The 16,615-nt window shown below is 42.3% G+C and overlaps 2 protein-coding genes across 2 annotated transcripts in view; one reads left to right on the top strand and one right to left on the bottom strand.

Annotated features, from left to right (window-relative positions):
• Nucleotides 1-58, bottom strand: part of stxbp1a (syntaxin binding protein 1a) — a 32,512-nt gene extending 32,454 nt beyond the window's left edge. The window contains exon 1 of the mRNA XM_079523800.1: nucleotides 1-58. This exon is cut by the window's left edge and continues 28 nt beyond it. Within this exon, the coding sequence (XP_079379926.1) occupies nucleotides 1-9 (9 nt within the window). The 5' untranslated portion in view covers nucleotides 10-58.
• A 14,404-nt stretch (nucleotides 59-14,462) lies between these two features.
• The window catches only part of niban2a (niban apoptosis regulator 2a), a 40,149-nt gene continuing 37,996 nt past the window's right edge, over nucleotides 14,463-16,615 (top strand). Inside the window, exon 1 of the mRNA XM_079525123.1 lies at nucleotides 14,463-14,760. Coding sequence (XP_079381249.1) covers nucleotides 14,706-14,760 — 55 coding nt within the window. The 5' untranslated portion in view covers nucleotides 14,463-14,705. The remainder of the gene's footprint in view (nucleotides 14,761-16,615) is intronic.

The following is a 16,615-nucleotide window of genomic DNA, read 5'->3' as shown; positions in this document are numbered from 1 at the left end:
GGGTGCCATGATGTGATGCTGCTGGGTGTCTGACCGTCTCTGTCCTGCGGTTTGTCTGTAGCGGCTACAGTCTGAGTGGTATATAGTGGGCTACAGTGTAGCCCACTATATACCCCTCACATCGGCGCTGACTGCGGATCAGCCTCCAATTGGAGCGCTAGAGACTTCACCCCATAGCCTGGAGGGACGACGGAGGCGCTACGATTGGCTAGTCTTCACCCCATAACCTGGAGGGACGACAGTCTCGCTATACGATTGGCTAGTGGAGTTGTGTACGTGCAATCCTCCTTCCATCCATCCCTCGCCCCCTCAACTTTCGAGTACTAGAGACAGCTATGTGTGTGGCTGGGTCCCTGGGTCTGTCCCTGACCCTGTCCCTATGTCCGAGCACGGAAATAGCGTTATAGCGTTTGTTCACCATCCAAGTGTCACTTTTGCACAGCCTAACACACAGACACACACAGGCCAGGGACTGGGAGGAGGACCAGTACAGTACAGTACAGTACAGTACAGTACAGTACAGTACAGTACAGTACAGTACAGTACAGTACAGTACAGTACAGTACAGTACAGTACAGTACAGTACAGTACAGTACAGTACAGTACAGACAGACTTGATAAAATACATGATAATCCTTGATCCAACGCTAGGTTTACCTAAAAATTCATTCCAAGAATTTAGCCATTTTACTGTCTAAAATCAAGCACAGATAGTGGTTTGCATACAAAAGCATGGGAACAGAACAGGAATTGCATTAACTAGCCCATGTTCACAGCATGCTAATGCATCACAATACCATTAAAAGCCCCCCCCCAGATTTATGGCACATCTGTCACCAGAAGTACCAGCTGCACCCGGTTGACCCTACACAGCATTGATGAGGTAAGGAGAATTGGTGCATCTCAACACTCCTTTTTCCCCTCACTGTATGTTTATTTTCCCTTTTTGCCTCCTTTATGATGAATTCCTGTTCCGTTATTTGGCTAAATAGAAGTGTATATTTGTACATCTCTAAATGTTTTTGTATTGTAAACAAGTGTAATGCTTTATTGGGTCGTCCACTCACAGTTAACAGTTTTTGTATTGAGTTGTGCTAGAAATGTACTGTAATTCTGCAAACTGTTAATAAATACTTCAATCAATCAATCAATCAAAATAAAAAAATCACACCCGTGTGAACTGAGTGGTGTAAGGTTTTATATAGCATGATCAGCTGTGGTCTGACGTAATGTCTGACGTAATGAAATAAGGTAAGGTATTATGTAGCCTGATCAGCTCTGATCTGACGTAATGAAATCACACCCGGATGTGATTTCACAACTGGCTTTTTCTGTGCAGAGAAAATGACCACGGTTGCTACGGTCATCCAGTTCACCCGGGTGTGATTTAATTACGTCAGAAATTATTTTGAACATAGCAACCAATTTTTTTATGCACACAAAAGCCAGTTGTAGGAGTGGTTTACACCACTCAAAAACTAGAGAGGGCCTCCCTTCGTACCGTGCATCACGTGCAATTAGCAATAGCTACCATGGCCAGCTGCAGCCTCCCAAAATCAGGCGTGGGGGTGTCACTCAGTCAGTGCTTGAGTGCTTTAATGATGCAGCCTAAAAAATGTAGGCCTATTTGGTGCATGGTGCAATTAAAGGGCTTGGCGATTGAAAAGATATACAATTTACAATTTAGGCATTTAGCAGACGCTCTTAATCCAGAGCGACTTACATTAGGCAAGAACAAAAGCATGGGAATACATCACATATATAAAAAGCATTTATCATGAAACATGCGTAAGCTAAGAACGTAATAGAACATATCTATATAATGACACTATCCATATACGGATGGATCCTCGGTTTTGGATGGTGTGTGTGGTGGTGGTGATAGCTCACACTAAATGCGGATTTCTAGTCAGAGACGACGGCGGAGCTACGATTGGCTAGTCTTCACCCCATAACCTGGAAGGACGACAGTCTCGCTATACGATTGGCTAGTGGAGTTGTGTACGTGCAATCCTCCTTCCATCCATCCCTCGCCCCCTCAACTTTCGAGTACTCCTATAGACAGCTATGTGTGTGGCTGGGTCCCTGGGTCTGTCCCTGACCCTGTCCCTGTGTCCGAGCACAGAAATAGCGTTATAGGCGTTATGCACAATCCATGTGCACTCCTAGATATTTATAGGAGGTAACCTGTTTGATGTCATGACCATGTATGGTGATCGTGGTGTGGTCACCTATAGACCTGGGATCCACTACAATCTCCTCAGTTTTCCTTACATTAACTTGTAAGTGATGTTCATCACACCAGGTTACAAACCTGTCCACTCCAGTTGTATGGCTACTGGTGTTACCTTCACTTGTGAGTAAACTAAGTATAACAGTGTCGTCAGAGAACTTGACTACACACTGATTGGACTGTGAGCTGACACAGTCGTTTGTGTATACGGTAAACAAAAGGGAGGAACTAACTGTCCCCTGGGGGGCCCCTGTACTGCTTACTGCTCTATCAGAGAGCGCCAAATTAAATCTCACCTGTTGTGGCCTGTTAGATAGAAAGGAGAAATACCATCTAATCATCTTCTTCAATCTGGCGGAGTCAGGTTAGGACGGACACGGACACACGGACACACACACACACACACACACTGGGGGGGCTGATATGTTTGAGTACTGTTTGAGAACTGTTACAAGGAACGCCTCCCCTGAAACACCCCAGCTCCATGTGAGGTGGAATGGATACATTAGCTAAAATTGTGGTAGTAATAAAGGTGGTATAAATAGGCTATACACATTTATAAGCTAAAGTTATGATGTTTTTAATTCACACAAATGTTTGCCAAAATCAATGGTTGTCTCACAATTAGGCAATCTCACAACACAGGACTAATAGCTCACTGTCCTTCCGAGCTATAGAGCGTCACATTCCCTCCCCCTCGAGAGACCCGGAAAATAAATCCCTGTTCATTTTCCTCATAAGTATTTATTTAAAGACGTTTACGCCGCGGACAAAGCCAACTCTTGTCGTGAGTGACAAATCATGACAACAAACACAATTTTTCGGGCTGAACAAATAATTAGAAAGAAGACGAAAACGGCAGGTTACAACACTTTTTGTTGTTTTTCTTCTTTGTAATTATTTGTTTGGTCGAAAATATTGTGATATGATTTGTCATGACAAGAGTTGGCTTTGTACGACGCTTATAAGGTCTTTAAAGAAATACGTTTTGAAATGTCTATGGGAAAAATGCATTGGGATTCATTTCCTTTCGTCATGAAAGGGGGCGGGACTGCAACGCTATAGGATATTTAAATTGTAAAAGACACAGCATGCTAGCCCCTAGGGAGAGGGCACATATGGGGCTAACAGCATGCATGCATTCTCCATCTGTAGCATTTACAATTTACAATTTAGGCATTTAGCAGACGCTCTTAATCCAGAGCGATTTACATTAAGCAAGAACAAAAACATGGGAATACATCACATATGTAAAATGCATTTATCAAGAAACATGCGTAAGCTAAGAACGTAACTAGAACATATCTATATAATGACACTATACATATAAACTATACATATATGCTATACTATGCTGTACATATATACTATGAAGTGCTATGACTACATACAATGCAATTATTGTGCTGTCTACATGACATGCTATAAGTCTGTTTCAAATGCTATCTAAGTCTAAAAAGGGAGTAGGGTAAGTGCTATGGGCCAACGGAAGTTATCGTTATTGGCCCTAAGCCCCTAAGAGACAAACTAGCTGACGAGAACTTTTCCCTAGATGGCATTACCTTGGCCTCCAAGGCCACTGTAAAGAATCTGGGAGTTACCTTTGATCAAGATATGTCCTTCAAATCTCACATCAAACAAATCTCAAAGACTGCCTTTTTTCACCTGCGTAATATTGCAAAGGTTAGGCACATCCTGTCCAAAAATGACGCAGAAAAACTTCCACGTCCACGCATTTGTTACCTCAAGGCTGGACTACTGCAACTCGCTATTGTCAGGCTGCCCAAGTAAGTCTCTGAAAAGCCTACAGCTAGTTCAAAATGCTGCGGCGCGTGTGCTGACAGGTACCAGAAGAAGAGACCATATCACTCCTTCACTGGCCTCTCTACACTGGCTCCCGGTTAAATACAGAATAGAGTTCAAAATTATTCTCCTCACCTACAAAGCTCTCAGGCACCACAATATCTCAAAGAACTCATCGATCCCTACAAACCAAATAGAACACCAGTGCGTTTACAGTATGCAAAAATGCTTACTGTCCCAAAAATATCAAAAGTTACAATAGGAGGCAGGGCGTTTAGGTCCCAGGCACCTCAGCTGTGGAACTTTCTCCCGGCTTCGGTCCGTGGGGCTGACACGCTCTGCACATTCAAGACTAGGTTAAAAACCTTTCTCTACGACAAAGCCTATAGCTAGACTTGTCTCCAGTACTCGCTCACCCGATAAAGTCATAAGGGTGAGAACTGAGTAAGGGGAACCTCCCGCCAAACCCCGCACCTGTGTTGTGTGTCTGCTAAATACCATAATTGTAAATTGTTTGTGTGGGTTTGTCTCCCAGCAGTGCTTGTAATATACACTGTATAGGCTCCAGTAAGGCCTGCCACTAACCCAACATCCGGGGAATCCCTCCCCGGAGTCTCTTTTCGTCCTCCACTTCGCAGTTCCGTGGACCTCTAATATTAACCCCCAACTGACTGCCGAGTGTGACCGTGGACCAGGCCACTTCATGGAGCCCACCAGAAGTGTGACCGTGGACCCGGCCTCACAGTGCACGACCTGGACCAGATGTGGACCAGGCCCCTCCATGGAGCCCACCCTGTCTATCTCTCTTCTATTCTTTCTTCCTATTCCCCCCTCTCTCTCTCCTGGGTTCAGCTTGGGGTGGTTGGAGGACATCCACTGTGAGATGTCAGCCAGGCATGCAGTTATGCGCTCTTCCACCATTTAAAATTGTTTGGTTGATTTAATGTAGCTGCAATCATCAAACCTACCAAACTTTGTTTTGTCTTAATTTAGGCATATAGGCTATAGGCCTACTTATTTTCTGGCCCAAGCAGCCTAAGTATAAGGTTATTAAACAGCAGACTTTCTTTGATAGCCGACCTGGATAATGTGTTTTTTCCAGTAGTAGCCTATAGTCCTCCTCAACCATTTGGCTATTCCCAAAAATAATTTAATTGCGCTCAAAAATGAACTTCCTCAACGTTGTATTTATTCCTACCCCTGGGAATATTATAAACGTATTATTATTAGTAGTAGTAGTAGTAGTAGTAGTAGTAGTAGTATTTTACTTGGAACCATTTGGAGCGACTTGATTCGCTTCATTGATGAGGGTTTTGAAAATTTCGTCAGCAAACTACTGGGTTGTAAAAAATATCAGTTGATTCTGTGTTTTTGACAGAAAGTCAGTATGGCCTAGCCTAATTTTTTAGCCAGTTGAAAGCAGTGACTTTACACATTGTCATTGGTGTCCATTCAAACAAAAGTTTTACAGCGGTGTCTCCTGCTATGGACAAGGGGCTTCAGCATCAATCAGTTGACACTGATTGACACTGATTCAATCGGCATCTCAGACCCTTCTGTCTACTCTCTAGGCCTACTGGTAGGGTGACCAGATGTCCCTCTTTGCGTGGGACAGTCCCTCATTTCCAAGACTTTTTAGGCGTCCCACAAATTGAGACCCTGTCCCACATTGCACATTGTGACTGGCAAGCATCAGTGTTCAAATGCCCTAATAGTTAGTCCCCTAATAGTTGGCCTTCTGTTGTAAAGCTCTCTCATTGTCTCTTCCTGCAAGATGTGTTTTTAAGCCTGTTAAAATAGCATAAGAATAAAAATAAAGCACGATTTTAAAACAAAATGTGAGACACCAGACCAGAGGAGTTTATAAATGATAGCCAATAGGCCTATGGTCGAATATGACATCAAGGCATTTAATAGCAACTCAAGTGGCCTAGTAAGTGCTAACCCGGTACTCCAGTATCGCTTGTGTGGGACAAGTGGGATACTTCTGTGTGGCACAAGCGATACTTCTGTCCCTCAAATGAATAGTTTGGATCTGGTCACCCTATCTCTAGGCCTACTGGACAACCATTATGATAACATCAAAAATAAATCTAATGAATCAGTTGGGAATCGGATATTTGACTTTTCTCATAAATGCCCAGTGAAAACACGCCAATTGCCTTCTTTTGCCATAATCATTATGATGATCTATTATTTTATTAGCCCAGAGGCCACAGTAAATATCGGCATGTTCTGGACAGTGGATCAATTGTATAGGTCTGGTCCACATGATGGCGCTGTGTCTCTTCAAATTCGGAGAGGGACGAGGGAGCTCCTTGTGCGTGTAGCCTACATTGATTGTAAGATTGCTCTTAATTATACTTAGGCTTATTGTTCATTTGTTGGACTGACTGCATCTGCATGTGACTTTGATTGACATTAGACTATAGAGCACACATGCTGTGAAAATAATAGCTAGCCTAAAGGGATTCTAAAAGGTAAAAATGCACTGATGATCACTGATCTGATAAAGGTAGGCCTATGTTATTAGAAAATATTTGGCCGATATGTTTAAAAAAAACAAAAACTAGTAACGGCTTTGTGAAGGTCGATCGAAACTATCGAGCCACTTAATTTCAATATGAATAGTCACAGAATCAGCCAGTCCCTCTTTGCGTGGGACAGTCCCTCATTTCCAAGACTTTTCAGGCGTCCCACAAATTGAGACCCTGTCCCACATTGTGACTGACAGGCATCAGTGTTCAAATGCCCTAATAGTTAGTCCCCTAATACAATTTACAATTTAGGCATTTAGCAGACGCTCTTAATCCAGAGCGATTTACATTTAGCAAGAACAAAAGCATGGGAATACATCACATATATAAAAAGCATTTATCAAGAAACATGCGTAAGCTAAGAACGTAGCTAGAACATATCTATATAATGACACTGTACATATAAACTATACATATATACTATACTATGCTGTACATATATACTATGAAGTGCTATGACTACATACAATGCAATTATTGTGCTGTCTACATAACATGCTATAAGTCTGTATCAAATGCTATCTAAGTCTAAAAAGTGCTGTCTAAGGGGGTAGGGTAAGTGCTATGGGCCATGGTGGAGTCTGAAAAGGTGGGTTTTCAGACTACGGCGGAAGATTGGGAGTGATGCTGCAGTTCTGACTGCAACGGGGAGTGCATTCCACATTCCACACACATTGACAGACACAGTAATATTGTATGAATATACTACCAAACAGATTGGTTAATGTTTTATTCATTCACACCAATGACCTCAAGTGTATTATTGCTTAATTAGCCAGTGGCCACAATGCCACATAGTGTTTTAGTGTCAGTGTGTGAACAGTAGTTCTCAATGTGGTGTCCAGGGTCCCTTGAGGGGGTTCTAAATGGAACCTTAGAAGTCTGTAACTTTTTGATTGATTGATTGAAATATTTTACGGGGGCCAGTTTTGAATTGCAGCCGTCCGTAGGTGCCCTTTGAGAGCGGTTTTGAAGGAGTCAAGGGATTCACATGTCTTAATGACTGTTGGTAGGGCGTTCCACATTTTGGTGGCATAGGAGCGAAAATAATTTAGTCCCTTGTTTGTGCCGAATCTGGGTTGTACATGGTTCGTTGCACTCCCTCTGGTGTTGTGGGTGTGGACTTCGTTAACATTAAGGAAGTATCTAGACAGGTACATGGGTATCTTGGTGGTGTATCGAATCTTGTGGACCAGACCCATTGCAAGGTGCTGTACTCAGGGACAAATTAGCCATTGGGCCAGTGGGGCCGTGGCCCAGGGGCCCTTGGCTCTCAGGGGCCCTTCGGGGAAATTGGACCGCACGTTACTAGGTTTGAGGCCCTTCATTGGCTGTTGATTTTGTTAAATTTAGTTCAAAAAGATGATAAAAACACAAAAAGTTTGCACGCACGCGCGCTATAGGGGCCCCCAGAAACGTACCGGCCCAGGGGCCCTTGTGGGGGTTAATCCGTCCCTGGCTGTACTCTGTCGTCGGTAATTTCATCTTTACATGTGATAACATTGTCACAAGAAGCCATTTGCCTTGCTGAGATTACTATTAGAGCCAAAGAGAATGGATTCAGTTTTTCCCAGGTGTAAAGATAAGCTTGTTAACAGCGAGCCAGGTGCAGATTCTACCGAGTTAAGAGCTGAGGGCCTTGTCAACCTGCAGTTTCACCTCCACCATCTGTTCTCTCCCCTCCAGGTAGGATTGCATCCAGCTCACTGATGTGCTATCTAAACCAATTGCTTTAAGCTCGTTAACTAGTGTGCGAATGGACCCATTAGGTTAATTTCCAATCTCAGAGTTATGAGAGTACACTACCTTTCCTCTCAGCCAATCACGTGAGATCAAAACTTACATTAAGTGGCATACTTCTGTATAAAAGCAGCTTACAACTGTGATGTAGTCTGTAGTGGGCCTATGGGATACATACACTGTGGAATAGAAAATATTCATTCGTCTTCACCAGAGTAGAACTAAATCAGACCTGGTAAAATAGCTACATAAATCCAACTTTCCAATCCAATCACTTTGCAATTTCAGTCCACACATTCACAGGGACATTGGACTATAATAAATGTAACCTAGATGTTCAGGAATTCATTTTATTTGAAGAACAGTGTACATTTTTGTGGATGTTGCCAGAGACCGGACGGGTACCAAAGCAGGTTGTTAAATGTTCTTGGAGGGTTGGACAGAAACTCTCAAATTAGAGATGTACCGATACCAATTTAGGGCCAATGATCCCTGGGTCGGCGGTTCGAATCCCGGCTCCTCCTGTCCACATGTCAAAGTGTCCTTGGGCAAGACACTGAACCCTACATTGCCTCCAATGAGTTTGTCGGTGTGAGCTTGCCACCATTGGTGTGAGAATGTGGGAAGTGAGGACGCTGGCCGTCGACTGTTCGCCGCTTCACCTCCCAATGTATGAATGAATGAACCATTGTGAAGCGCTTTGAGCACTTGGAAAAGCACTATAAAAATGCAATTCATAAAAATGCAATTCATACCATTTTTTCCTTGAACCACTGATCTAGGAATAAACCACATTTTCATTCATAACTGTTAACGTGCAGCACCACAATAAAATAAAAATGCAAATAGTACAGTAAAGGTCCCCACACACTGAGCACGTTTCTTCGGATTTTTAGCAGCGTTTCTCCATCGTTTTCCGAAAAACGCGTCCAGTGTGCAACCACCTTTAGAGTATAAAACAGTCATGCAACATGAATCATTCAAAATATTACTGTAAATGAAATATCATGTGATAAATTCGGTGGTATGGGAATGGCATGGACTGGCAGATACCTGCATTTTAAGCAGTATTGGCAGCTTTTCTGATACTGGGCTTGTAATAGTTGGCCTGTTGTAAAGCTCTCTCATTGTCTCTTCCTGCAAGATGTGTTTTTAAGCCTGTTAAAATAGCATAAAAAAGCATGATTTTAAAACAAAATGTGAGACACCAGAGGAGTTTATAAATGATAGCCAATAGGCCTATGGTCAAATATGACATCAAGGCATTTCATAGCAACTCAAGTAGTAAGTTGCTAACCCCTTACTCCAGTATCGCTTGTGTGGGACAAGTGGGATACTTCTGTGTGGCACAAGCGATACTTCTGTCCCTCAAATGAATAGTTTGGATCTGGTCACCCTATCGCTAGGCCTACTGTTGCAAGTTGCAACATTGTCTCATCATGATTACCTCACCTTCTGACGTTTGGCAAATACTTCAATTACCTCAATTCTTGACGTATTTCGGAAAAATATTACGTCATGGCGTGACTTAAGTGTAAAAAGGTCACGCTCTGACGTTTTTTATTTTTCTGTCTAAAATAATCTGAAGCTATATTATTATTCATGTCATGTTAGAGCAGGTCTGAAATAAATGTCAGAGCTGATATCGACATATAAATATGAAATAAATGCTTAAACATGTCACTATGTCTAATGTTATAACCATTGGGTTAACCGATGCTAACTACACATACAGCTTCCCTGCTAAAGTATGCAAATTCCGCTAAAATCCGCCTTTTTGTACACAATCGTTTTGGAAGATAATACCAGTCTTTTACTAACTGGCTAACAGAAATAGCAGATAAAGAAGTATTAACACTGATAGTTTGTAAAAAGTGTGTTTATTTTGGTCAGCCTAAAGCTAATTCATGCTAATGTTCCAGCTGGGGGCACTAAGAAGACTCGAACGAATTTAGTGTAAACATTGTAACATTATGTCACCATAACGTGGTTATTATTAGTTGCCAGTTTCTGCGAGAGAAATAAGCAAACGCGCCCGGTATATGAAAACAAGCCCAAAATAAGCGAAAATAGCCGATCTACAAGCATTTAACAACACAAATCTTGTCCAAATCTGATATGGGGTCCCAGTCCCTGGCACAAAATATTTTTTTTGATGTAGGGTTCTTGGACAATACATAATTCTGGGGGTCCTTGACATGGAAATGTGTGAAAATCACTGGAAACTTTAGAAACAAGCCCCCCAAAAACGCAACCTGCAAGGCTGCAACTACCAATAAGCTCAAAGTCGCTTATAATAAGAGGACTTGGCAACCCTCGCAACAGGAAGTTAAGTCATTTGACACTACTCGGTGAATATAAATAATAATAAAAACATGTAGGACCAACTTCCTGTAGCGAGGGTTGCCAAGTCCTCTTATTATAAGCGACTTTGAGCTTATTGGTAGTTGCAGGTTGCAGGTTGCGTTTTTGGGGGGCTTGGGCTTGTTTTCATATACCGGGCGGGTTACTTATTTCTCTCGCAGAAAATGGCAACGCCGCAACGATAGCCGTTAGCTACATTTAGCTAATATATTGATATCAATCCTCTGTAGCTAAAACAAGTACATTATCGCACTATATTACATATCGATGCGATCTGCGTTATTATGACCTTAATTTTCGTGGCAGGTACATTCCAAAGCAACTAATAATAACCACGTTATGGTGACATAATGTTACAATGTTTACATTAAATTCGTTTGAGTCTTCTTCTTCTGCTATTGGAAATAGGAAGCCATTTCCGCATTTTCCACTAGTGCCCCCAGCTGGAACATTAGCATGAATTAGCTTTAGGCGGACCAAAATAAACACACTTTTGTTAATACTTCTTTATCTGCTATTTCTGTTAGCCAGTTAGTAAAAGACTAGTATTATCTTCAAAAACGATTGTGTACAAAAAGGCGGATTTTAGCGGAATTTACATACTTTAGCAGGGAAGCTGTTAGCATTGGTTAACCCAATGGTTATAACATTAGACATAGTGACATGTTTAAGCATTTATTTCATATTTATATGTCGATATCAGCTCTGACGTTTATTTCAGACCTGCTCTAACATGACATGAATAATAATATAGCTTCAGATTATTTGACAGAAAAATAAAAAACGTCAGAGCGTGACCTTTTTACATTAAAGTCACGCCATGACGTAATATTTTTCCGAAATACGTCAAGAATTGAGGTAATTGAAGTATTTGCCAAACGTCAGAAGGCGAGGTCAAATTATGACATGGGATGAGAATGTGTTGACTGGACAACCATATGATAACATCAAAAATAAATATAATGAATCAGTTGGGATCAGGCGCGCAGTTGGGGGGGGGGGGGGGTAATCACCCTCAGTTTTATGAGGTGGGGGGGATCGTCCCCTCCACCTTTTGAGCAGAAGAAAAGGAAAAAATGATCAGGCAGCAACCAGTTCTCGTTTCAAGGCGTATTACTGCCCTCTACTGGTTTGGTGTATGCACTGCAGCAGCTGTTTTGCTTAAAAGTGGAGGGGATGTCCCCCCTCCTCAGTGCAAAAGTGGAGGGGATATCCCCCCCAACTCGTGACATTTTCCGCAAATACCCCCAAATCTATCCCCTCCAGTTATAAAATGCTATCTGCGCCCCTGGTTGGGATATTTGACTTTTCTCATAAATGCCCAGTGAAAACACGCCAATTGCCTTATTTTGCCATAATCATTATTATGATGATCTATTATTTTATTAGCCCAGAGGCCACAGTAAATATCGGCATCGTTCTGGACAGTGGATCAGTTGTATAGGTCTGGTCCACATGATGGCGCTGTGTCTCTTCAAATTCGGAGAGGGACGAGGGAGCTCCCTGTGCGTGTAGCCTACATTTATTGTAAGATTGCTCTTAATTATACTTAGGCTTATTGTTCATTTGTTGAACTGACTGCATCTGCATGTGACTTTGATTGACATTAGACTATAGAGCACACATGCTGTGAAAATAATAGCTAGCCTAAAGGGATTCTAAAAGGTAAAAATGCACTGATGATCACTGATCTGATAAAGGTTGGCCGATATGTTTAAAAAAAACAAAAAAAAATAGTAACGGTCTTGTGAAGGTCGATCGAAACGATCGAGCCACTACATTTCAATATGAATAGTCACAGAATCAGCCAGTCCCTCTTTGCGTGGGACAGTCCCTCATTTCCAAGACTTTTCAGGCGTCCCACAAATTGAGACCCTGTCCCACATTGTGACTGACAGGCATCAGTGTTCAAATGCCCTAATAGTTGGCCTGTTGTAAAGCTCTCTCATTGTCTCTTCCTGCAAGATGTGTTTTTAAGCCTGTTAAAATAGCATAAAAAAGCATGATTTTAAAACAAAATGTGAGACACCAGAGGAGTTTATAAATGATAGCCAATAGGCCTATGGTCAAAATTTCCCCTCACTGTATATGTTTCTTTTCCCTTTTTACCTCCATTATGATGAATTCCTGTTCTGTTCTTTGTCTATATAAAAGTGTCTATTTGTACGTCTCTAAATGTTTTGATGAATTGAACATGGTGGACCCTGTTGTAAACAAGTGTAATGCTTAATTGGGTCGTCCACTCACAGTTAACAGCCTTTGTATTGAGTTTGTGCTTGAAATGTACTGTAATTCTGCAAACTGTTAATACAATTTTCAATCAATCAAAAAAAAGGCATTTCATAGCAACTCAAGTAGTAAGTTGCTAACCCGGTACTCCAGTATCGCTTGTGTGGGACAAGCGATACTTCTGTCCCTCAAATGAATAGTTTGGATCTGGTCACCCTATCTCTAGGCCTACTGGACAACCATATGATAACATCAAAAATAAATCTAATTAATCAGTTGGGATCAGGCGCTCAGTTGGGGGGGGGGGGGGGGGGGGGTAATCACCCTCAGTTTTATGAGGTGGGGGGATCAAGTAGTAAATTGCTAATCCGGTACTCCAGTATCGCTTGTGTGGGACAAGTGGGATACTTCTGTGTGGCACAAGCGATACTTCTGTCCCTCAAATGAATAGTTTGGATCTGGTCACCCTATCTCTAGGCCTACTGGACAACCATATGATAACATCAAAAATAAATCTAATGAATCAGTTGGGATCAGGCGCTCAGTTGGGGGGGGGGGGGGGGGTAATCACCCTCAGTTTTATGAGGTGGGGGGGATCGTCCCCTCCACCTTTTGAGCGGAAGAAAAGGAAAAAATGATCAGGCAGCAACCAGTTCTCGTTTCAAGGCGTATTACTGCCCTCTACTGGTTTGGTGTATGCACTGCAGCAGCTGTTTTGCTTAAAAGTGGAGGGGATGTCCCCCCCTCCTCAGTGCAAAAGTGGAGGGGATATCCCCCCCAACTCGTGACATTTTCCGCGCGCGCGCAAATACCCCCAAAACTATCCCCTCCAGTTATAAAATGCTATCTGCGCCCCTGGTTGGGATATTTGACTTTTCTCATAAATGCCCAGTGAAAACACGCCAATTGCCTTCTTTTGCCATAATCATTATGATGATCTATTATTTTATTAGCCCAGAGGCCACAGTAAATATCGGCATCGTTCTGGACAGTGGATCAATTGTATAGGTCTGGTCCACATGATGGCGCTGTGTCTCTTCAAATTCGGAGAGGGACGAGGGAGCTCCCTGTGCGTGTAGCCTACATTGATTGTAAGATTGCTCTTAATTATACTTAGGCTTATTGTTCATTTGTTGGACTGACTGCATCTGCATGTGACTTTGATTGACATTAGACTATAGAGCACACATGCTGTGAAAATAATAGCTAGCCTAAAGGGATTCTAAAAGGTAAAAATGCACTGATGATCACTGATCTGATAAAGGTAGGCCTATGTTATTAGAAAATATTTGGCCGATATGTTAAAAAAAACAAAAACTAGTAACGGCTTTGTGAAGGTCGATCGAAACTATCGAGCCACTTAATTTCAATATGAATAGTCACAGAATCAGACTGGCTGTAGCCACTCCTTTTACAGAACACGTTGATACCCAGAGGGTGTGTCCTGTCCTGTGTCTGTCACTATGAAGTAACTACAGAAATAAATATTCACTTCACTGAAGTTGCTAGTTGGTTCTCTGTAGTGCTCTGCTGCTCTTATTTGAGTCAATCGGGACTCAGGACGGACTGGAGAGCTGGAGAGGAGGATAACCGAGACGGATTATAGACGCGCATCATTATACCATCGTACAGAACCACTCTACAACGATCTGTTGGAGAGGAAGCCAAAGTGGATCACTTAACCATTTTCAGATATCTGAGGTGATAGTGCGGTGTTGAAACCCTCACCTGGGGTAGCCCACTTGGCCAGGGTATTTGGGAGGCAGGAGGCTTACCTCGGTCACCTGTAGGCTGTAGCCATGGGAGACGTCGTGTCTTCTCATCTGGATGAGAGCAAGCGTGAATTGATCACAGGTAAGAGAGCACCGTTTGACTTGAGTATCACTCACATCACATACATAGCATTGGTTCTCAAAGCGGGGTCCGGGGGGACTGGTGGTCCAAAAGGGTCCTTTAAAGGGATTCCAGGGGGTCGCCAGCAACATGAAGAACAGTTTAACTCTATTTTATACTTTGACTATTCGAAAATAGCTGAGCCTGAGCTATCATGTGAAGAACTTTAAAGATATGCTATTTAAAGAGCTACATGTGAACTTTAAAGATATGCTATTTAAAATTAAAAAGGGGGAGGATTTCTAAAGAAAGGGGAGAAATAAAAATAAAAACACAAATATTCTCTTTTTGGGTCCATATAGCACAAAGTCCTTTCAGATGGGGGTCTGGGGCCAAATACTGTACATGAATTTGGGGGTCCTAAAAAAAATGGGGAACCACTATAGCTATCTATTGAAGAGACACTGTCAGATTATTTCTCGTTATTTTCCATACAGAGCAGCAAACAGCCTATAGGCTAAAATGCCAGGCAGTTCCCTAGAAAGTCACATCTCCCACACTTGCCTATAGTCTGTTACAGTATTCACTTCAGCTGTTCTGTCTGCAGACAGTGCACCAACTTGAAGAAAGCCCCAGAGCTCAAATCTCCACGCAGGGCTATTTACAAGAGATAATGACTAGGTTTCCCCATGGCCGGGGTTGGTGTTTGTTTAAGTTTAGGACTGGCTTCTATTTAAAACTTAGAATGCCCATATAGCCTCCCACTGTGATTTATTGTGGTTGGTGTGATTTCAACAAAGCATGGGAACGGAATAAGAGTTGAGTGAGCACTACCAAGTTAGGATAGAGCGATGCATTCTGTTCTGTTTTGAACTGATAGGATGCTCATGTCTCTTTGAGTAGCAAGGCTGCACCAATGTCACTCCCGTCAAAAGAGCTCAAGAAAATAAAGACGCCCAGTTCCTATTTGCTTTGGCTTAGTGGTTACAACTAGGGACTTGATGGTTTCCCAGAGAAGTTGCCTGGGGCTGCCAGCCTCAGGATGGGAGCCACATGTGGGTGATGCACCATAGCATAGTATTTTAGACTAGAGTTAACATAATGTACAATAAGAACATTAATTATAATTATGCATCACAAGTTGAATAACACGTAGGCTACACAAATAAGGGTTTAATGCAACGTTGGTGCCTCTGCGTACAGCAACTTAAAGCAATTATTTGTAACATACAGTTAAACTTGTACAACTTGGCAGTGAAATGCTGTGTGTGTGTGTGTGTGTGTGTGTGTGTGTGTGTGTGTGAGAGAGAGAGAGAGAGAGAGAGAGAGAGAGAGAGAGAGAGAGAGAGAGAGAGCAAGGAAGAAAGGAGTGTATGAGCCAGACAGGCGTTGTGCTTATTAATCCTCCTAGGCGTGTTGCTACCTGCTTTACCGCTGCAGCTTCACTCACTATTCTGTTCTCTCAAACTCTGCCAGTCTCTCCTATGCTTCAATGCACCAGGACGGTAACCAGGATAAAGCACAGGCCTGCCTGCTTGACAATAAATGATGCACTCATTTGCCCTGTAGAGACACTTTGATAAAGATATCAGCTACATACACTGTAGATGTGATATATTGCATGAAGTGAACGTTGTTATTTAGCCTAAAGTTTGTAAAATCTACTGCAGCCTAGTGTGTAAGTGTGTAACACTTACAGTAAAGTAACTATTCTTCAGCATTATCTACTGAATAATAATATTTCTTAATTAACTCCTAAATTAATAAACCTTTGTCACATAAATGGTGTGTGTGTGTGTGTGTGTGTGTGTGTGTGTGTGTGTGTGTGTGTGTGTGTGTGTGTGTGTGTGTGTGTGTGTGTGTGTGTGTGTGTGTG

This window comes from Electrona antarctica (genome assembly GCF_951216825.1).
Source record: "Electrona antarctica genome assembly, chromosome: 16".
Lineage (NCBI taxonomy): Eukaryota > Metazoa > Chordata > Actinopteri > Myctophiformes > Myctophidae > Electrona > Electrona antarctica.
This window is presented reverse-complemented; position numbering and strand designations above follow the sequence as displayed.